Source organism: Salvelinus alpinus, chromosome 16, assembly GCF_045679555.1.
Source record: "Salvelinus alpinus chromosome 16, SLU_Salpinus.1, whole genome shotgun sequence".
In the NCBI taxonomy this organism is placed as follows: Eukaryota; Metazoa; Chordata; class Actinopteri; order Salmoniformes; family Salmonidae; genus Salvelinus; species Salvelinus alpinus.
The window spans coordinates 20,694,054-20,716,312 of NC_092101.1; the positions used below are offsets into that span (position 1 = coordinate 20,694,054).

General features: G+C 46.8%; 1 protein-coding gene across 2 annotated transcripts in view; it reads right to left on the bottom strand.

Moving 5' to 3' along the window:
* The window catches only part of adamts10 (ADAM metallopeptidase with thrombospondin type 1 motif, 10), a 41,650-nt gene extending 19,391 nt beyond the window's left edge, over positions 1–22,259 (bottom strand). Inside the window, exons 1-15 of one of the 2 annotated variants that reach the window (XM_071345321.1) lie at positions 22,075–22,259; positions 17,200–17,558; positions 13,768–14,138; positions 12,087–12,246; positions 11,138–11,340; positions 10,618–10,701; positions 7,106–7,251; positions 5,420–5,463; positions 4,902–5,007; positions 3,383–3,529; positions 3,080–3,221; positions 1,949–2,056; positions 1,714–1,859; positions 1,199–1,262; positions 758–860 (exon numbers count right to left, since the gene is read on the bottom strand). In XM_071345321.1, the coding sequence (XP_071201422.1) occupies positions 758–860; positions 1,199–1,262; positions 1,714–1,859; positions 1,949–2,056; positions 3,080–3,221; positions 3,383–3,529; positions 4,902–5,007; positions 5,420–5,463; positions 7,106–7,251; positions 10,618–10,701; positions 11,138–11,340; positions 12,087–12,246; positions 13,768–14,138; positions 17,200–17,305 (1,930 nt within the window). In that variant the 5' untranslated portion in view covers positions 17,306–17,558; positions 22,075–22,259. Of the gene's footprint in view, positions 1–748; positions 861–1,198; positions 1,263–1,713; positions 1,860–1,948; positions 2,057–3,079; positions 3,222–3,382; positions 3,530–4,901; positions 5,008–5,419; positions 5,464–7,105; positions 7,252–10,617; positions 10,702–11,137; positions 11,341–12,086; positions 12,247–13,767; positions 14,139–17,199; positions 17,559–22,074 lie in introns of both variants that reach the window. The other variant, XM_071345320.1, reaches the window with a different exon arrangement.

Here is a 22,259-nt window from a genome sequence, read left to right on the forward strand (position 1 = left end):
GCGTTTTTTGATGAACTATCCTTGGCTGTCTGAGCCCGATGGTCTGCTAGAGGTGTCCGACTACAGGACAGACAGACAGAGAGAGAGAGGCAGCAGAGAGGAGAGAGGAAAGAGCAAGAGAGAGGGGAAAGAAAGCAGGATAGAGAGGGAGAAATAGGGAGGAATGTAGAAGGAGAGTGCAGAAGTGAGTGAGTGAGGGGAGAGAAGGGGGCTGGGATGTGTGATATGGCCCTAACGCAGGGCAGACTGTGGCACAGCTCGTATTTTAACAGCTGCAAGGGATTTCCATTGTAAAATCAGCTGACTTGATGAAAGGAGCACTTGTTGCCTGGAGTTGGAGGGCCCCTCTGTAAGCCATTATGTTATTGGACTGGTAGATTAAAGGCAGCTATGTCGTCGAAAGTATTTATCTTTCGCATCCAGAGCAGCGCTCATCAAGCACAGGAATTCTAGCCAGACAGGAGATTGTCTGCAGCTTTCCCCTCTCCTTCTCTCTCGCCTTCTCCTCTCCTCTCTTCTTTTCTGCTCTCCCCTCTTCCCTTTCTGGGCCCACGGTCTGGCAGCACTCTCCTGCTCAGCTCTCCCCATGTGCTGCTGCACTATTCTCTCTCTGTGAACTCACAGGCAGATGTGTCAGACTGTCTACAGACGTTTTCAACCTGAAATGACCACCGAGCAGACAGTGTAGTTACCTCTGTAATGATGTATCCCAGTCTGCTGTGGAGGAGGGGGGGACACACACACTTACTGTACGCACCTCCTCTGTAGGGTTGCCAGGTGTAGAATTTCCCCCGGAAAGGAACGTTGTCGAAATCGGAGCACTGAATCTCCCGGAAATCCTGAGAGCCTGCAGGGCACTCCTGAGACAGACACACAGAGGGGCAGAGATCAGCTCTGTGTCAGTCAAATCTCAGGCCTCTCAACATCAGACCTCCACTTTATTCCCTCCCCTGTCTCTTTTGCTCCCAGCAGTCATTTAAAGTAAGACTGAACTCATAGTAGCCTGTACACTCCACCAAATGCACACACGGACACACACATCCACACACTGAGGGAATTAATTCTGGGCTGGGCAGGCTGCTGTTAATTAGGTCAGTCAGAGCTGTAGAGTTGGGCCGGACCAGGATGAGTATGGTGATGGTACTGTAGGCCTCTCAGAGGGAGCTACTTCTCCACTCTGCTCTGCTCCCCCACTCACATCAATATTGCACGATCTGAAGCGCTTCCTCTCTCCCAGACAATACTTTCCACCAATCGTTGGCCTGGAACCAGAAAAGCAGAGGCAAAACACATCTGAGTGCAATTGAACAATAACTCCCCAATCACACTGGGCTCTATTGTCCTCCCGCCTGGCTAGCCTCGCTCTACCACCCTGTTTCAATCTCTGACAGTCTGGATTTTTATTACTCAGCTATCCAAGTCAATTAGACTAACTCCTCAGTAGAAACACCAGAAAAAAGTCAGTTTGTCACTGTCTATGTTGATATCCTTTAATACGGCTGTCATTGTTGCACGTGGGTGATTATAGTGGGATGTTAAAATGATTGGTGGTAGACTGGCATCTATCATCCTCCACAAACAAGTTAGGAAGGAGCCAGCCAGATACAACCCAATGGCTTTACAGCTCTACAGTGGCTGTGAATTCACTGCCTATTGTCCGTCCTATGGCCAGAGTTGAGATCCACATCCCCATTCATCTGCAGCACCACTCACCTGGGGCTGTCACAATGGCGGATGGAGGAGGACACTCCTCCCCCACAGGTACGGCTGCACTCCTCCCAGGGGGTCCAGAGACCCCACCCGCCGTCCACGCCCTCTGGCCGGGTCCCGTAGGCCACACACACCCTCTTATAGCACCACTGTAACACACACAGAAGACTAATGAAATAAAAACCAAACAACCCCCCCCCCCCCATTTCTGCTGATCATGGAACATTCCAGTGCTTACCCCTTTCTCTATGGTATTGGTTTGACAGATGGTTCCTTCTGCAGCGGGTATGCTGCTGGTGATGCAGCGGTTGCTCTTGCTCATGCACCACAGCTCACTGCAGACTTCCTAAAGACACAGCGAGAGCTGTCAGAGTATGTCCCTTTCAGACCATATAGAGACATCAGGCCCTGATGAGCCCAGCCAAGAGAGCCCACTGACCCGGAGCAGACGGCACCAGCGGTTGGTTCAACTACTGCTGGGCTCTGTGGTGCTAATGTATTTAAGGCTTTTACAACGGCAATAACATATGGCACTGTATTTTATTGTACTGACTGCATAGTATCAATGATAATGACACTATAAAGTACTATTTTGTGCCAGATGTCTGTTCACTCAGCTGTCGGGCCAATAAAATAGACCATCTCATAAAAAGATGTTATACAATAAAGATAGCACAAGACTTCTTCATAAACTCTTCAACATGGGGCCAAAAACCAATGGGACTGGTTAAAAAGAACATGTCAACTCTAGCTAGGAGACAAATAAATAGCAGTATATCCAGTGGCTAGTGGCTACTCTGTCTGCCTTCATGCTGCACTGATCACAGTGGGCAGAGAGCCAGAGATATGCCAGAGAGGAGAGGAGAGCTGGCCTACAAACGGTGGAGAGGAGAAACGCATGTCTGCTCTGGAGTAGGGGAAGGCGGGAGAGGACATACGGTGGAGAGGAGAAACGCATATCTGCTCTGGAGTAGGGGAAGGCGGGAGAGGACATACGGTGGAGAGGAGAAACGCATGTCTGCTCTGGAGTAGGGGAAGGCGGGAGAGGACATACGGTGGAGAGGAGAAACGCATGTCTGCTCTGGAGTAGGGGAAGGCGGGAGAGGACATACGGTGGAGAGGAGAAACGCATGTCTGCTCTGGAGTAGGGGAAGGCGGGAGAGGACATACGGTGGAGAGGAGAAACGCATGTCTGCTCTGGAGTAGGGGAAGGCGGGAGAGGACATACGGTGCACGTGGTACTGATGGATCAGAAGATTTGTGTCAGTATAATTTCTACATGGTCACACATAGTACTGAATGGATCTGTCAGCTAAAAATGACCATACAGCCTTATCAGGCGAGTTAGAAGAGGAAGGTGAGTAGGTACCCCGTATTTACACTGCCGAGACTTCACTCCGTACTGGAAGCGGCACTGCTCGTCTGCATCGTAGGCCTGGCCGGGGGCCGTGGTGGGGTACACAAACTCCTGCTTCGGGGGGACGTTGTTGAGGCATGAACCCATACCTGAGCTGTAGGGAAACAAACAGGAGACTAGCATGAAAACGGGCCCAACAAACATGGACCTCACCCACAATGTACCTAGCTAGTTCATCTATCCCACTGTCCACACATAACAAACCCTGCAACTCCCTTTAATATCCTGTGTATTGGAGGTGAGTGTCAGACTCACTCCAGGAAGTTGGTGATGTAGTCTCGGCTGCAGGCAGACCAGACGAAGGGGTTGGTCTTCATGGTGATGTGTGCAGCCATCAGCTTGGCTGTCTCCTGACTGCGGGAGCCACAGGCGTTGCCCACTCCGTCATGGTTCATCCCAAACCTGCAGGGAGAGACAGATGGTACTGCGTTGATATATCTCCTGGGTGACTGAGCATGAGTGAAAAAGTTATTGGGGGTATTGGTGATGTATCGAGTAAAAGGAAATGTTTTGCTCAAACATCCTCTCCCTGTTAAAATCATATTAACACCATGAGTGCTGAACTGGGCCTGTGCAGATTTAACAGACAGCAAAGTGTCTCTGTGCTCTGCTCTCTCTGTCTGACACAGACTTCCATATGCACTGTAAAAGACAAGGCCCATCGTCTAGACAGCCCCAGGGTACAAGCACCCCATCCAGTTCAAAGGTACCTGGACTAGCCATTAGGGGGGAGCACCAATGGGTTTGCCACCTGTGAAAATACCTCAGAGGCCTGTGTCCACACGTAGGTAAATGGCACACTCAATTACTTAGCAAAAATAGTGGACTTTCAAAAATGATATCAAGTCATGGCTTTTGAAAGTAAAATATCAGAGCAAATCTAACAGAATCCTCTTTCATGGCAGGGAATGAAGAGGTTTGGAAATGACAAGCATGTCCAGTGGAGCATGTCCGATGTTACTCAGGCATACGCCTAGATAAATATGTATGCATGAGTAAGTGAGGCAGATCGGCTGGTATGCCAGGCCAGCAAGTAAAACAAAGTGTCTTGGAGGGAAGGCACAAAAGACATGCCTACTGCCAGGCCCGGAGGTAGGCCCAGAATGATATACGGTACCAGCCACAGTCGTAACTTGTTCCACTTGTTATAAATATGACAAAGAAAATATAAAGCTATTAACAAGTTGTGTATTGATGGAAATAACTCATGGAGGTAGTTATGTAACTTCTCCCTCTGGTACAGCTCTAATCTAACAGCAATCTCCCACTGAGGCTGGGCCAGTTTAGCCCCGGTCAGCGCAGGGGTGGGGGTATGGGCGAGTTGGGTGAGAGGCAGGGGCAGAAGCCAGGATAGGGGCAGGGGTGGGGGGTATGGGCGAGTTGGGTGAGAGGCAGGGGCAGAAGCCAGGATAGGGGCAGGGGTGGGGGTATGGGCGAGTTGGGTGAGAGGCAGGGGCAGAAGCCAGGATAGGGGCAGGGGTGGGGGGTATGGGCGAGTTGGGTGAGAGGCAGCGGCAGAAGCCAGGATAGGGGCAGGGGTGGGGGGTATGGGCAAGTTGGGTGAGGCAGCGGCAGAAGCCAGGATAGGGGCAGGGTTTCCTATGAGAGGTCACAGATAACACCAATGAAAGAGTGGTTTATTCAAACAGCCAAGGTCCATAAAGCAGAAGTTGAGCCTAAAGACCAAAGGGTTTGTCAAAGGTGATGAAGGCTATAACTGTTACAGTGATGAGGGACATTAGGGTGATATAGGTGACGTGGGTGAGCGTCTTACGTGTGTCCTATCTCGTGGGCGATGGTGAAGGCTGTGGCCAGCCCGATATCCTCGTTGATACTGCAGCTCCTCTCTGGCTCACACATCCCCCCCACTGGAGCTAGACCTGGGAAGGAGAGACACACAATACTGTCTCTAACATAGCCATACATGTCAATTCCAATTCATGCATGCTGAAGCACATACAGAGGTGATACAAGTAAAAATACATACAGTTACATGCTTATCTAAAACCTACAATTCTGCATCTACGTGTCATTTTAAGATTGTGCTAGTCAGTCATGCTGGTTAGTCAGCTGCAGCAGAGATATGGTAGGTAGGTACTTAATAGTGAGGGAGTGCAAAGTCAAAATGAGGGCAGTTTCCTGAGTCACACCCCCTCCCCTGGCAGCGCTAGATTATATACAGTCTGACACTGAAGCACAGTGCTTCCCAACAAGCAGCCTGTGTGTGTGCAGTGTGTGCCCAGGGTTGGCCCTCTCCTGGGCTGTGCGGGCAGGTTTAACCAAAGGTCCTACCTAGGGTTCCACATGGCTTGTTCTTGTAGATGCAGATGTCGTACCTGGGAACAGGAAGGAAAATAAACCGTTTACAAAAATGAATACTCTGGCAGTCGGTGCGTCCACTCCCTGACATGCACTCACACTAAAACATACATTCAGCAAAAAGCACTCAAACATGTCATCACACACACAGGAAGACTCTCACAAATACACACTCTCCTCTCTCGCTGTTGCTTTCTCCCTCCCCCACTCTCTCTCTCTCTCTCTCCGACACTAAGCCCTATGGACACATAGCAGACCTGATAAGTAACTGATACGGTCTGAACAATGGCAGGAAATAAAAGGACGTTTACTAAAAGGATGGTTACTTAATTTTCCATCCCTCTTTGATAAAAGTCTTCATATAAAGAACCTGTTCTCACAGACCAAACATCCCAAGATACTCCAAGCTACTAGGAACAGGGGCCCATGCATAAGCAGAGGAGTGTTTTTCAGTGAGTAGTGCTCTGTTGTATCGCTCTGCATGCAGTATTGTGTTTCCACTGCTGTTTCCCCCCTAAATAGAGTGCCTCACTAAACTGCACTTTGCTTCCTTGGCCCGGCTCAGGGCTGTCAGATTCAAGGCAGCTGTGCTCTGATTCCTTCTCTCTCTCTCTCCCTCTCTACAACACTCTCTCTCCAGATGCTCAGTTGAGCATAACAGCCTAGGTTTCGTCACTCCAGACAGGACCAGACACTAACGCACACTTGGCGAAAATGACAGGCCATGAGGCAAGGAAGGTGTCAGTGAACTCAGAGGCATCTCGAGGGCAGAATATGGAGTTAGTTCTTACTAAAACCGTGATTCAAATAAGGATTTGAGCACAATATATTCTGTTTGTCCAATAGACTCAGTGGTGGATCATTAAGGAATTAGGCTAGAGGTTTCATTATGTGCATTGTTATCCTACACATACAGCACCTGTTCCGCCAGTCACATTGTGTTAAAGGGACCCAAAGCACACACATCCCTGGGTCGCTCATCTTTTCAATTCGCTGCAGCTAGTGACTGTAACGAGCTGCAACAAACACTCAAACTGAACAATCTACTCATTCAAAGACACACGGACACTCTTACTGACAGTTGTGGCTGCTTTGCGTGATGTATTGTGGTCTCTACCTTCTTGCCCTTTGTGCTGTTGTCTGTGCCCAATAATGTTTGTACCCTGTTTTGTGCTGCTACCATGTCGTGCTGCTGCCATGTTGTGTTGCTACCATGTTGTTGTCATGTTGTGTTGCTGCCATGCAGTGTTGTCATGTGTTGCTACCATGCTATGTTGTGGTCTTAGGTCTCTATGTAGCGTTGTGTTGTCTCTTGTTGTGATGTGTGTTTTGTCCTATATTTTTATTTCATTTATTTTTAATCCCAGCCCCTTTCCCTGCAGGAGGCAATTTGCCTTTTGGTAGGCCATCATTGTACATAAGAATTTGTTCTTAACTGACTTGCCTAGTTAAATAAAGGTCAAATATATATTTTTTAAATCAATTGACAATGCTAGAGGGTGCCTTTCAGTACTCAGATCAGTATTCTGTCTTGAGATCTGTGCACAACTCTCAAATTTTCACAAAATTTCCCCATTGGCCTCAATTAATGCTTTACGCAAAAGTCAAGAGTTGTGAACACTGAATCACTAAGAATGTTCCGGTGCTGTGAGTGCTGACCTGGTGATGAGCACGGCAGTGTCGTGGTGAGCAATGCCGTTGTCTGGGATGGCGTTCCCATTGCCATTCCGGTTCTGGATGGATTTCTGCCACTTACAGAAGCTGTCCAGGGACTTCCCTGCATGGTGGTTTATCTCTAAAGTCGGCTGACAGACAGAGACAGAGAGGTAATACTGAAATCAATATATTCAGGAACAGAGTACAGTGAAATAATCAAATTACTGTATAATCACCTTTACGTTTTCATAGATATGTCACTTTTACTATCTGCCACCACCTAACAATCATTTATAAGCCAGAGGGAGTAATGAGACAGACATTCCCCAGGTGGTCCAATAATTAATTTCCACTACATAAACAGAATTTATCAGTACAACCATAGCTGTGCAATGAGCCTAGTATTAGGCAGCCCAGCCCTCTGCCACGAGGCTATTGAACTTCTACTGCTTTACTCTCCCTCTGCCATTAGCCACCCTGGCAGGGGGAGGGAATACTCTCCTGGCTACAGCTGAGTATGCTCGTAACACAGGAATGCACATGGTGATGACATAACTAGTAATTGTCACATCCCACAATCCATCTCTGGGCTCAGTGGGCTGGCTGGCCTGTTTTGTTTTCCAGGGGCAGTTTTCAGCTTGGAAGTCTCTGCTCTGGGAGACAACTTTTGTTCTTACCCCAATCTCAACAGACCGAACGGCAAGAATAACACTAATACTACTGCTAATGATCATAACATTTATTTATTTGTCAGATGACATACTGTATGCCCGGGGCAAATTTCAGGAGCTTATTTGCAGCTATCTGGTATGAATCATACAGGTTGTTAACCCCTTAAACTCGTGGAAATGGGCCCATATGGATAGGGCCAAATTGAAATGTTTCTTACAGAATAAATATTAAAACCAAATGCATGACCATGGTAGCAACTGGTGAAATTATCAGACCAAAAGGTGAGGACACAACAGTTCACCTGACAAGACTGAATCCAAACATTACACTGTTGATTTTACATTTACTGTACTTTTCACAGCATTTGTCAATAATGAAATCTGAAAATACCCTGGATACATTCAGCAAACATAATAAGAATATTAATATACATTTTGTACTATGTAAGAAAAACTATTACAAGGGTTTGAGTGAGAGGTCTCATTGGTGTCTCCAAGTGGCCACACACCTCTCCAAACTGCACAGTTCCTAAGTCATTCCATTGCACTTTTATGGCTCAAGGAAAGAGCCTTCCACTAAGGCTCTTTATTTTTTAGCTCTCCTACCTTTACTATTGAGGAACTGAAGCAAGCACACTTATAGATGTTTGTTTACAACACAGACCTGCGTCCCCACCATCACACAATTACTGTTGTTTACACAATACAAACATTTTCATTATACTATAAAATCACAGTCTGGGTCAGGTGGGCATCATTTGAAAGCTTATCCTATTGCCAACATGGCTATCTGAGTAATAAAATACAATGTTACAGTGTTAGGCTTTCAAAAGGCACTTCAGACTAACAGATAATAATTTTGGTGCGCATAGAAAGGAGTCATGAGTGCATTCAGGTGTGTGTTCCACGGCAAATGTTCTTCACAATACGACAAAACAAACTTTTATACAACGGGTGGGTCTAATCCTGAATGCTGATTGGTTAAATGCGCATTCCAGCCGGTGTTACCACAAGTTACCACCACTATGACATTAAAATGCCTATTTACTCATCTGAGTGTGTTCCATCTGAGTGTGCAATCCACTGTCTCATCAGCCCAGCCAGGCACTTTATAAACGTGATCTCCACTATAAAAATCTAGACATTATCTCACATTTCTTTTCGAGTAACATTTAGTTTTCAACAACGGAGATTTGTAAAAACCTTGCAGTCTGTCTCTCCGACATTTGCGACATTGTTTCAATATTCAAATTCGATCTCCTCTCCCATAGTAATGAACGTGTAGGTGTCAGGGTTCGGGAAGAGACAGAGAGGCAGGCAGCGTTTCTCAGCCAGTTGAAATCATGAATCAGCTGGCATCATTTTTATGGATATATACAAAGAAATGTCAATTGAAAAAATGTACAATGAAACGAAGTGCAGCTAGTTTGCAGTCTTCCCAGCTTCAGTTTGAAAAGATTGTGTTAGATGTGTTGTTGGCTAGCTCCTCTCAACAACAGTATGACGAGAGAACACATTTTCTATGCCAGGCGAATTCGTGCCTCATTACCTCATTGTTATGGATGTGTCAGCTTAAACAAATGCAGCTACTGTTGTTATTCTGGCTGCACTGTTTGACGTGACTGTAAATTAGCCGTAGTTGCCTGGTTAGCTAGCAAGGGATAAGAACGTTGCCAGCCAGTATTTATAATTTTTTTATTTAACCTTTATTTAACTAGGCAAGTCAGTTAAGAACAAATTCTTATTTACAATGACAGCCAACACCGGCCAAACTCAGAGACGCTGGGCCAATTGTGCGCCGCCCTATGGGACTCCCAATCACGGCCGGTTGTGATACAGTCTGGATTTGAACCAGGTTGTCTGTAGTGATGCCTCTAGCTGAGATGCAGTGCCTTAGACCACTGCGCTACTTGGGAGCCCAAATGGCAATGGAACGGTTTGCCGGCCCCTGACTTTGTCTCGGGGCTAACAACACCCGTACCAGCAGTTCCCAAAAAATATTTACTAAATAAACTAAAGTAAAAAATATATAAAATACATCTCTGTGAAGCGGAGAAACTGAGCTCTGATGTCATGTATTGCATGTTACTGTACAGCCACTGTGTTCCAATTAAGGTGCTAATCAATGACTAAATCTATCAATTTCAACCTGGGCATATACGGGATGACAGGAGCTGTCAACCTGAGCATATACGGGATGACAGGGACTATGAGTTGGAAAAGGGTTATTAGACTGCCACAGTACCTTCACTGCAAACCCACTAGTAATACCCTTTCTAATACCCTTTGAAGCTTATAATGTCCACATTAGGCCAGAGAGTGTAACCCTGTCCTGGCACTCAGTCTGACCGCATGCCGTTAGCAGCACAGTGCCGTGGCCTGGCTGGCTGGCCTGCTGGACTGGACAGGGATCAAGAACATGACGTGACATTCATGTCAATCACCAGGCAGCAGGTGGACAGAACACTAGGCCACAGTGACGCCCGCCTGCACCGGCTTCATATTTAGCTTTTTATATGCACTTTTCTAGGGCACTAATGTACGTCATAGCAACAGCCCGAGAGGTCACCAGCAACAACAAGTGCAGTCATGGCTGGGCCGCCTGGCAGGTCGCTCTCTCTCCACCACCGCAAATGGCTCCACTTACAAGACATTTTCTGCTGGGAGCAGGGGAGGAAGGACACTTAAGCCAATAATTTGACACAAACAAGGAGCTCATAGATGCTGGCCTAGACAACAGGCTGGACTGGACTAGGAGTGAGATGCAGAGAGGAGGCAGGGTGGATGGATGCAGACCCCATTGAAAGGCAGAGGTTTTTCAAGGATGGGTCCAGAAGAGAATACCTGGTCCTCCATGAGCAGGATGAGGCGGGTCACCACGATGTTCACTGCGTTCCCCAGGCTAGAATCCTGGAACAGTTTGGCAACCTGACCTCCAGGGAAACAAGAAAAGACCAGTCTTAAAAAGAGCTGACATCATTAATCACTACCACTTACAACCTAGAAACTTGTGTAATTTGGGTTACTTTACAGTACACTCCTGTAGTTTAATTTCTTCTGTTTGGGATTTTGTGACAGGATGGATGCAACCTGGTGTGGAACAGTAAAATAAGGCCAACCATTCATTAAATACATTCCATTCATGAGTGTGTGCTTAGCCATCTGATGGACAGGGTGTGAAGTGATATCCTGTGAAGGAATAGTACTACACGTTACGACCTCGACTACACTATCTGTAGAACCATTCAATACAGTAACAACAATCCTAGACTCAATCCGAAACACAGACAAAGTGGATAGGACAAGTATTTTCCAAGTTTTCCACCTTGCCAGTTGTAGTGATCTGACTCGATGTGAAACTTACAATATTCATGACAGCCAGGATGTACTGCTCGATGTCCCGGCGGCCGTGGTACCCCACCATCATCTTGTCGGCCACCACCAGTGTTTCTACGTAGCGCTCTCTGCTCACAGACCTCTTCAGGGGCAGCTGGCCTCGGCCGATGGGGTTGGGAGGTGTCTTCAGAGTCCTCTGCCACCAGGCCATACCTTTCCCTGGCTTCTCATCTGAAGAACAGTCACAAAGAGGGGTTAATGGCATTGAGAGAGGAGAGGGTACACTACCTGATAAGAGTGGCATTAATGTGCATGTATTAAAACCAGGTTATTATGTCCTGTAAACTGAGACTGCTGTAGAGCAGATATCATAAACGACTGTTTGCTGATCTAATCTTAACCTGTGAAACATGAGAGTTTTTTTTATTTTATTTTTTTATTTTTTATTTTTATAAATTTTATCCCCTTTTCTCCCCAATTTTCGTGGTATCCAATCGCTAGTAATTACTATCTTGTCTCATCGCTACAACTCCCGTACGGGCTCGGGAGAGACGAAGGTCGAAAGTCATGCGTCCTCCGAAGCACAACCCAACCAAGCCGCACTGCTTCTTAACACAGCGCGCCTCCAACCCGGAAGCCAGCCGCACCAATGTGTCGGAGGAAACACCGTGCACCTGCCCCCCTCGGTTAGCGCGCACTGCGCCCGGCCCGCCACAGGAGTCGCTGGAGCGCGATGAGACAAGGATATCCCTACCGGCCAAACCCTCCCTAACCCGGACGACGCTAAGCCAATTGTGCGTCGCCCCACGGACCTCCCGGTCGCGGCCGGCTGCGACAGAGCCTGGGCGCGAACCCAGACTCTGGTGGCGCAGCATAGCACTGCGATGCAGTGCTCTAGACCACTGCGCCACCCGGGAGGCTAAACATGAGAGTTTAACGGGGCATGTTGTACCCAGGACCCAGACAGCGCTACCTACCGATGACCCCACAGGATTGGTCCATGTACTGGTGGCGAAGAGATGACCTCTTGTAGACCACATGGGGTTGGCTCTCCCCCCTCTCCGCCCTCGTGAGGTTTTCGGCCGGGGTCAGAGGCTCGATGATATACTCCTCACCCCCTGCCACGATCACCCCCTGCTGGAAAAGTCAGGGAAGCAGAGGTGAGCCAGGGGCCCTCTGAAGGCTGGTGGTGACAGGACAAAAACGGACATCTCTGGTGCCTGTCAGGCCCATTACAGTGGCATACTGGAGGTCTCTGTCTGTCTACAGCCAGTCTCTAACATCTCACCTCCCCTCAGTGGATACAGTACAGTACATAACTATCCCTGGCCTGGGATGATAATCATATCAGTCTCTCATCAACCTGGGCCTAAACAAGTACAGGCCCTCACCTCTCCCAGACATGTCTGTAGGTCAGATACATAGGGAGAGTGGTCCTATCTGAGTCTTTCCACAGAGAGGAGACAGGGAGACACTTCCCCTGATTAGATCTCTTGGCTGCAGCCTCTGAGGTCACAGTGAGTGTTTCCCCCCCTGGCCCTCTCTAGTCGCTACAATAGCAGAGCACTTTCACAGTGCACCTAATCCTGTAATGTGTTTAGTGATGCTCTCGTGGACACACAGCGGATTCCCTGCTGAATTAAGTTATGCTAGTCTGACCACAAGTAATTACGTGTAGGGCTTATTAACACTTTGTGAGCAGATTTAATCCTTGGTTGCATTTCGCCCTGTTATTATGGGCCCAATTAGTTATTAGCTGTAAAGGGATCACAAGAATAGATGGATAAGGAGAATGCTTTCATGTGTCAAAAGGCAGATTGGAATTGTGTCATTTGACTGATTTTATTATTTCAAAAGGGTCTGCTGTGGGCGGAGGTGCTAGCTGGCTACTGAATGGTCTGGACGTCCAGCTGTGAACATGCCTTAGTGACATTATGAGTTGTGACCAGCAGGGGAAGTCTGGTGATAACAATGGGCTTTGGTAATCCCTTGTTTACACAGGTGCATTACTGCTCCAGAATAGCATGTGGTCCAGACAGGTGCCCTGGTCTAGTCCAGGATCCAGGGTCAGAGGTATCCTAGTACACAGAATCATAACGTTACACTCAGAGGGAGAGGATTCCTCTGGAGCTCCATTAGCCCTGGGTCAAGGACAGGAGGCCAAGGACAGCACAACAAGACAACAGCACAACAAGACAACAGAGAAACAAGACGACAGAGCAACAGAGCAACAGAACAACAGGCCAACAAGACAACAGAGAAACCAGACAACAGGCCAATAGGACAATAAGACAATAGGACAACAAGACAACAGGCCAATAGGACAACAGGCCAACAAGACAACAGGCCAACAAGACAACAGCAGAACAAGACAACAAGACAACAGAACAACAAGACAACAGAACAACAAGACAACAGAACAACAAGACAACAGGCCAATAGGACAACAGCAGAACAAGACAACAGGCCAACAAGACAACAGCGAAACAAGACAACAGAACAACAGAACAACAAGACAACAGAGCAACAGGCCAATAGGACAACAGCAGAACAAGACAACAGGCCAACAAGACAACAGCGAAACAAGACAACAGAACAACAGAGCAACAGGACAACAGACCAGTGGTGCTAGCAGTACTAGATGGGTCAGGTTCTTACCAGGCCATTACAGTTGCTGAGAGCCACCTTGCTAGAGTGGGGCTGATCCTGCAGATGGCCTACATAGAGACACTGGGGGGCATAAGGGTGGCTCCAGGCCAGACGGCCCCTCCTCCAGTACTCTACACGGAACTGACGGGACAGCAGGCCCCCCTGCAGGGTCAGGTTGAGGAGAAAGTTGGTTGTGGGGGTAGAGAACTGGTAGTACAGCTGGGACAGGTCCTGTTGCTGGTTCTCAGCACTGCGGCGGCTCCGCCGATGGTGGTTGGGGCTGTCTGCACCCCCATCCCCTGTGTGCAGGGTCTCGCCCTGCGGCCCTACGCGAACCGGGATGGCGATCTCATACTGGCCCAGGCTAGACAGGAACGTAGCTGGACAGAGACAGAGAGAGGAGACAGAGCACAAACACTCACAGTCAATGACATTTCAAATCAACTTTGGTAGAATATACAGTATGTGCATTATCATCACGGCTTAAAGCTTATGAGGACAGGCCTTAGTCAGTAGTGACTAGTGGGATTCTTGAGGACTTCTCAGTCCACGCTCTTCCTCCCAAGGCTGTCTCCATAGCAACCCTGAAATCCTATACTTCCTGTCTCTGGCCGCGGGCCCGGAGATTTATTGTCCAAACACGGTGCTCCAAACACTGCACTAACAGAGGAAAGGTCAACAGAAATTAGTCCAGTTTTCATCAAGGCCTTTTGCCTTGTTTTGTGGAGAAACAGCCCTCCCCACTGAGAGTAAACAGGCAGGGATTAGTGTCTGTACCGTGAGTCCGGACCCAGCCTCTCTGTTTATGTGGCCAGGCCAGCTTAAATAAACAGCAAGCACCATTAGAGGCCCCCAGCCCCCTCCAAACCCCTCCAACCCCGTTTCACATCCTTCAGCACATTCTGCAACAGTCAGTTATATGAGCTTTGAATTCCTCTACTACAACATTTCAGACAATTGCCCCACATAAAAAGTGGTATTTTTTAGGGTCAAAAGTATCTGGCCCAGGAAAGCCTCCTGGAGGACTGGAGGGGACTCGGAGGGCAGCGGTCAGATAAAGTAGACCGGTCAAATATTTGGAAGGACTTAATGAGGCATAGTTTCAAAAGTGTACTGTACCCCTACTCTCCCCTCCTCCATGGTTCCACAGCTATACAGCTGCTCCTCATGCCCTCCCTGCTCTGTGCAATAGCTCTCTCTCTGCAGCGCAGCAGTAATCTGTCCAGCAACCTGATAAGCCTGTCTAATTAATGAGTGAGGCTAGTGGCCTGACTGGGCTGCACCACTGCTTTCATAAGGCTACCATTCTGCTGCCAGCACCCTCCCAACGCACTGTGCCCACATGTACAGGGTACGTCAAAGGGGAAATATGGCTGGTACAATGGAAAATAGGGGAGCGAAGTTGGCTAACTACAGTATAAGTGTACAGTCGGTCCTAGTCTGGTCTGAAGGGTCGCGTGGCGTCTGATCCTCTCCCAGGTCCCCTACAACTGATGGAAAGCTGCTCCCAGCTCTGTAGCACTACAGGGCGAACCACTTCTCTAATTCTTTTGATCTATTATCTAATCACTAGGAGGAGGAAACTATTATTACTCACCAATAAACCCAAACGGTAACAGAGAGAGGCCCATAAAATAATAAAGGTCTGCAGAGTGCTCACCTTTTGTAAAATAAGCTGTTATAAAGCACTACCCAGGGTTCGGTTTATTTTTGCTTTCAGAAGAAAGGAACCTTTAATTAGCCTCTTTAAAAAAAGAGAAGGAATTGAGAACAGTGGCCTTTTTACTGTAGCGTTCCCAGAGAGGAGCTTCTCTCTCTCTCTCATCCATGCCTGGCTGAAAAAGTCCATCTCTGCCTCCGTCACCATAGGGCCCTGTCAGCAGTTCCTCTGCTCATAACTCTGCCTGCCTGTCTTTCTCTCTCCCTGTCTCCCTGTCTGTCTGTCTCTCTCCATGTCTCTCTCCATGTCTCGCTCCCTGTCGGCCTGTGTGTCTGTCTCCCTCCACGTCTCCCTCCACGTCTCCCTCCACGTCACCCTCCATGTCAGCCTCCATGTCAGCCTGTCTGTCTGTCTGTCTATCCCCCCTCTATGTCTCCCTCTCTATCGCCCTGTCTGTCTCCCTGTCTGTCTCCCACCATGTCTACCTTCCTGTCGGTCTGCATGTCTGTCTGTCAGCCTGTCTGTCTGTCTGTCTGTCTATATGCCTGTCGGTCACGCCTCTACCTGGGACAGTTGACTGGCTGAGTTATGAGGCTGTGTTGCGGAGCCTCAGTCTTAGTCTGAGAGAAAGGTTATATATACACTCCATGCAATGGTTTAATAACATTAAACTACATGACTTACTGCCACTACCACGATGGCTTACCTCATTATTCGCTTATTTCAAAGAAATAGGGAAATAATTTTTTTTCAGAAAAACCCCAACTCTCCAACTACGCCATGTCTACATATTTGTCCTCTCCTTTTAAATAAACACAAAGACGAGCCAAATATACTCTGCAGCTTGTCATGAAGTGCGGCAGCAAATATAGACAGATTTCGTGCCCCCCATTTTCAAATGTTCTGTTTTCGTTGAAGGTTTTAATCTAGAATGACTGAAAGGGGTGACCATTCTCAGTTAGATAACAACTAACGCTTGACCAGAAGTCAATATCCATTGTAGGAGACGTGACTAGCATGGAGGAATCTAACAGTGGTGCTGAAATGTATAACACCAGACGTACTGTACTAAACAGCCTGTCCTGACTGAATTTCACAGCCTTAACAAATTAAGCATTGACCTACTTGTTGCATTTTCTAGTGAATACTTGTGACAAAAGATAACTCATACAAATGATTACCGTCCATCATCAACGGAGCTGGTTTCAGTTTTGGGTTAGAAAGGTGTTCATCTAGTGCTTGTTTAAACAGAGGAGATGAATGAATGGTTCTGTGGTGGTTTTCAAGGAAGCAGTGTAGCAGACTATTGGAAACAGATGACTTGCAGGGTGCAGAGGTTAAGCATAAGAAATACACAATCAGTGCCTTGTTCTGTAATGGACACTCTGGGTATTTATGTCCGAGCCTAAAGGGGATTGGTCTGTCTGAGGAGAGGTGAGTGGGGCGCGTGGCTCTCCATCTCTGGAGTTGATTTGTGAGAGCAGGGTTCAAGTTCAGCAGGGCCACTGCCCTAGAGTGTTGCTCAGCTCAGAGGAGGCCCTCAACACTGTATGGAAGAGTTCACTGAACAGGTCCGTTAACCCTGTTCAACTGTCTAGGTGACTGGAAATGTTGAACCACTTTCACAGTCCAGAAGAGGGAATAATACCAATTCCCCAATGAATATGACAGTAATAATAACATAATCATAGTGTGTATTCATGACAAACATTGACACAGTTAAACATTTCCATTTATGTCAAACAAAAGAGAAGAAAGTAGTTGGCCCAATCTCTGCTCACCGTGTGACTGGGTGAACTTTTCAGCAGTCTGACTTTCTGCGACCTCGGTGGCAACCATGACGATGATGACAACAATGCAGGCAAAGTTCCTCCATACCGTTTCCATGGTTACTACAGCAAGCTTCAGTGCAGTCCCCAGGCCTCTGTCCCAACATGTCTTCTGCCCTCTGATGCCCCTCGCTCACCAGTAGGACGCAGCAAACTCACGGGCCATAGCAGCAGGATAGACCTCTAGAGACTGGACTGGAGCGCTCTGGACACACAGCCTCTCTGCTTCTCTCTCTGGTAGGACCAAAGTCAAAGGAAGATGGAGAGACTGCCTCTGAGTATAGCGGAGTCTATAATGTACTGTGGCCTCCCTGTGGAAGAGAAACAGGTTAGTGTGAGGGGAGATTGGGGGAGGGAGAGAGAGAGCATGAGATCTCCCTGACCCAAATGGTCCCCATCTGACAACACAAACATATCTAGTCTGTAGTCAGTGCCTCACGAACAGCCACCTCCCGCTGCGTCTTCAGTTGATCAATCACTCCAGGAAAACACTGGCTGACAATCTGAGGACCAGGGTAAGCAAGTCTCGACCTGGGTGCCCTGTGTCTCTTTTAGTCGTCTGCTCACAGGAAAGAGAAAGGAAGGCATTGATCTTTTAAAACGCTGTGCTTAGGCTGAGAGGAGCTGGAAGTGGGTGTTATGTCAGTGGCTGTGGGGGAAAATTACCTAATTTGAGACAAGCAGTGGGTTACTTCCACACTCACTGTTGGCCTCATGTGGCCTGGCCACATCACAGGGAAGAGGCAGTCACACACAGCGAGAATAGGCCATTAGCCATAGATCAGGCTTTTTTGGGAGATTAAAAATAGCTTTTAAAAAAGCAGCATTGGTTATTATTACATCACAACACTAAAGATGTCCCATCCCCATCACACTTTGAAGTGTACAGAGGAGTTAAAAGCCTGGATGAGGAGTCCTATTTACAGTAACATTGTGACTTTTGTTCCTAAGCCTTTTTGGCAATGTCATTGAGAGGCCCAAACCCAATCTTTGATAACCTTCCCTCAAGCTACACTGCCTACCCCGCTCCCTGCCTCTATCATTCTTTCAGTGTGTCTGGGCAGAGAACAGAGAAGAAGCCACACTGGCCCAGATGGCTGGCGGCAAACCAACTGCAGGCAAAGGTAACCGGAAGCAGATGGGAAACGATTTGGCGACGAAAGTGAGGAAACAAGTTGCCTCCTGACAAAACAAATATGAAAAAGGGAGTGTAAAGCTCAAGGGGCTGTAAGAGAGACGGAGAGAGCTGGGATAGCCATTCTTAAATACTATGTGTGTGTGGAGAGAGAGAGAGATAGAAGCAGAAATAAACAGGAATCTTTGCACCTTCTGAAAAAATGTAAGCTTTCCCTCTGCCTGGATTAAGGTTCACCTCTCTCTGACTGCTTTCTGAGTTCTATAGATCATTGCACATATCCAGTTCCAGAGACAGCCTGGCATGAAGCTTTGCCATGTTGTGTCTTCCTACACCATATATTAATTCATCTAGCTAATGAACAATGATCCATTTGTTCAAGCACAAGTAAGACACAACTGACCCGGCCCATTTGAAAATGAGCAGCTGAAGCTTTTCACACTTATAGTCTGCTCATAATCAGATAATGCTGACTACCATACAATCTACAGACGTAGCTGACACACAGAGGTGAGTGGGATAGAAGGACGCTTAATGTGCCTCTGGTTTCCCTGCAGTGCAGCGGTTCACAGTACAGTACCGTACGGAATGGGGTCCTAAAACAGTGAGTCGGCTTTGTGTTCCCACTTCCCTTAAAATGTGGAGCAACTGTAAGCCCCTCTCCAACTCCACAGCCCTCGTGCTTTTTGCCCTTTCCGCCCCCTCCCTCAAGGCTTTTTTCAGTCATTTCCTGCTTGGCCAAACTCTCCTATATTTTCATTACTTCTTGTTGGAGTCTCATTTTATTGTGGGGTTATTAGACTTGCAGCAAGATATCAAATGTTTTCATTAAAACTCTTCTTCATCTTGTTTACTTAAACAAAGCCCACATAATCAGCCCCCCTATCACTGCCTTTGTGTTTTTAAACAAAGCTGCTTAAAAGCTTTACTGACTGTCTTCAAGTTCTCTCTACACTCACTAAATCATTGCTCAATTAAGAAACATGACAATAATCTGGTAATTTGTGAATTTGTACTATCTCTTGAAAGGGATTTTGTCATTTGTCTTTGTGGGTCTATTTGTAACAGTTTTCCTTTGGGAAAAAACTCAATGTGTTTGTCATTCGGCCAATACAGCCATAATCCTGTAAGTACTGTTGCCATTTTATAATATACATGTAATATATTCCACTTAGCAGACGCTTTTATCATTTCCTTAGATGAGTACCTCTGATCAATTTGAATGCCTAATTGTGGCAATGGCATGGTTCAGAAATTGGAAAGGGCTGTATACAGCTCAATTATAATGTGTTCAGAGTGCTTTTTAAAAGCAAGACAAGGAGGTATTTGTGGACAACAGTAGAAGAGACATTAGACAGGGGATTGTAAATTGCGATTTCAGGGTGGGCCAAAGTCATAATGTAGTCTGGACCATAAGCTTTTCAACATATCTACTGGATTGGAGAAGGCAGTGAAAAGTATGTTTTTTATAGTGACCCTGCCAGGAACTGTACAGACAGGCAGAATAGACCACACTAATCAAACCCATATGACTTGCTCAATGTAAAGGCTCTCTCTAGGAAATGCTGCTCAGTCCCCTGCTCAGCTCCTAACACCACCCTCTGTGTGCTCCTCTGAAGAAACCACTATGATTGTCTACTCTTCCTGTCGCTCCTCTCTGATATTAGACTTACTCTTTTGATGTCTCATTTGTCATTCCTATTCGAGTAGGGGAGTGTGGCCTCTTTACTGTAAACACATCAACACTAAGTGAAAGCTGGGAGCTCATGCAGCACATGTCCTAGATACTTGTTTCACCCTGACAGCAGTCACTCCCTCAGAAGTGGTGTAGAAAAGCAAGCTCAATTTACATGACTCCCCCACGTTAAGCCTTACACAACAAACAGATGAGGTGATAAAAATAATATGGAGAATAAAGGGAGGGATCTCAGTCTAAACACTCTGTCTTGAAAACATTTTTAAAGTGGGAACATAAACAACTAGGCTTGTCAGACAGCCAAGGATGCGCACTCTGAAAATGAGCTTTAGTCGAAGACAATATTTTGTGAGAGCTGGCTTGGACTCGCTGAGTCAGCCAGCAACTCTAAAGAGTGTACAAAAGAACATAGTCAGTTTAAGTCTTGAGTTTCACATTTCTCATACTACACACACCCAGACAACAACAGACCACAGATTTGTCCATTCGCCTCAGCCAGTTGAGAGACCTAGGAACCTCACATACTGATCAAACACTGCCCAGCCCTACCATGTTGAAAATATTGGATATGAAGGGCATTCACAATATGAACAAAACATCAATAATTTTAGTGACAGATTCTTACCATAAGTTTTTTGAATTAACAAGCAATACCAACATTTGAGTTTTGTTACAAAAGAGATCACTAGCCTAATCAGCAACAGGTCACTTCTGGATCAGTGTCATAAATCTGTTTATTGGTTGAGGAAGCGGAAGTGGTGGGCACTGATCTGCAAGGGAAAAGTACAGTATGGACTACTGTACCAGATATACAGGAAACACCAACATTAAGTGTCTTAATAGAGCAATGGGCCGCCACGAACCAGAACAGCCTCAATCCATCTTGGCATAGATTCTACAAGTGTCTGGAACTCTACTGGAGGGATGCGACACCATTCTTCCACGAGACATTTCATCATTGGTGTTTTGTTGATGGTGGTGGAAAAAGCTGTCTCAGGCATCGCTCCAGAATATCCCATAAGTGTTCAATTGGGTTGAGGTCCGGTGACTGAGATGGCCGTGGGCATATGGTTGACATTGTTTTCATGCTCATCAAACCATTCAGTGACCACTCGTGCCCTGTGGGAGCATAGTCATGGTAGCCAAAATAATGGCCTGCCCAGCATTTTTATACATGACCCCAAGCATGATGTTAATTGCTTAATTAACTCAGGAATATGTTACATCACTGTGTTCACTGTGCAATGCAACTCCTTCAAGTTACTTGATTTGTGTTTTTAGTTCAAATGTTTGTTTGTGTGTGTGTGTGTGTGTGTGTGTGTGTGTGTGTGTGTGTGTGTGTGTGTGTGTGTGTGTGTGTGTGTGTGTGTGTGTGTGTGTGTGTGTGTGTGATAGAGAGAGACACATCACCCAAGCACACAAATATTCTTCACACACAGAGTGCAGTGGTTTGCTGATGTCCTGAAGAATCCCCTTCTGCCTATTCATTTCCCAACTTTTGCTGGAGCAATGCTTTCTCCCCACCCTGCAGAAACCCTCAGAACTATGGGGATTAACTACTGCTGCCTGGAGTCAACCAAGCAAGATCCCTCATCGCCCACATGGGTTCAGCTTTACAAATAACGGTCCTCACTTCACTTAACTGAATCTAACAAATAGGGAAAAATGTCTGGATCCTTGACAGTTTCTTCATTATAACCTCAATGCAATTAAACAAGGAAATATCCCCCAACAATGTTGTTAATTCCAAAGATTTTTATTTACTGAGAAATCAACACCATGACAAAATGCCATGGTCTGACTACCTGATAATTCCATGCAAATTTTCGAGTTGTGCAAAATTACTCTAAATAGCTGGAAAATCGATATGTAAGACTTCGAATGAAGTCGTCAACCATTTTTACGGAATCGACTATACTCTCATAACATAGACAAAAGTGCACACTAGGTTTATGAAATATGAGTTTAAAAGAAGTTTCAAATTAGGGTCCAGTACCTTTTCCTTCTCCCTGTCCAAGTTCACTATGGTCACCTTTCAGGGTTTCCGGTGTCTTTCTCTTGGTTTACTTCAAGACGTGTCAGTTACCTTGAAAAGTTATGTCTGTATTGAGCGGATGATCGTACCTCTCTTGCTCCCAGGGTCTCACTGCCACAGATACGCGCTGGATGCCTGCGCGCTCG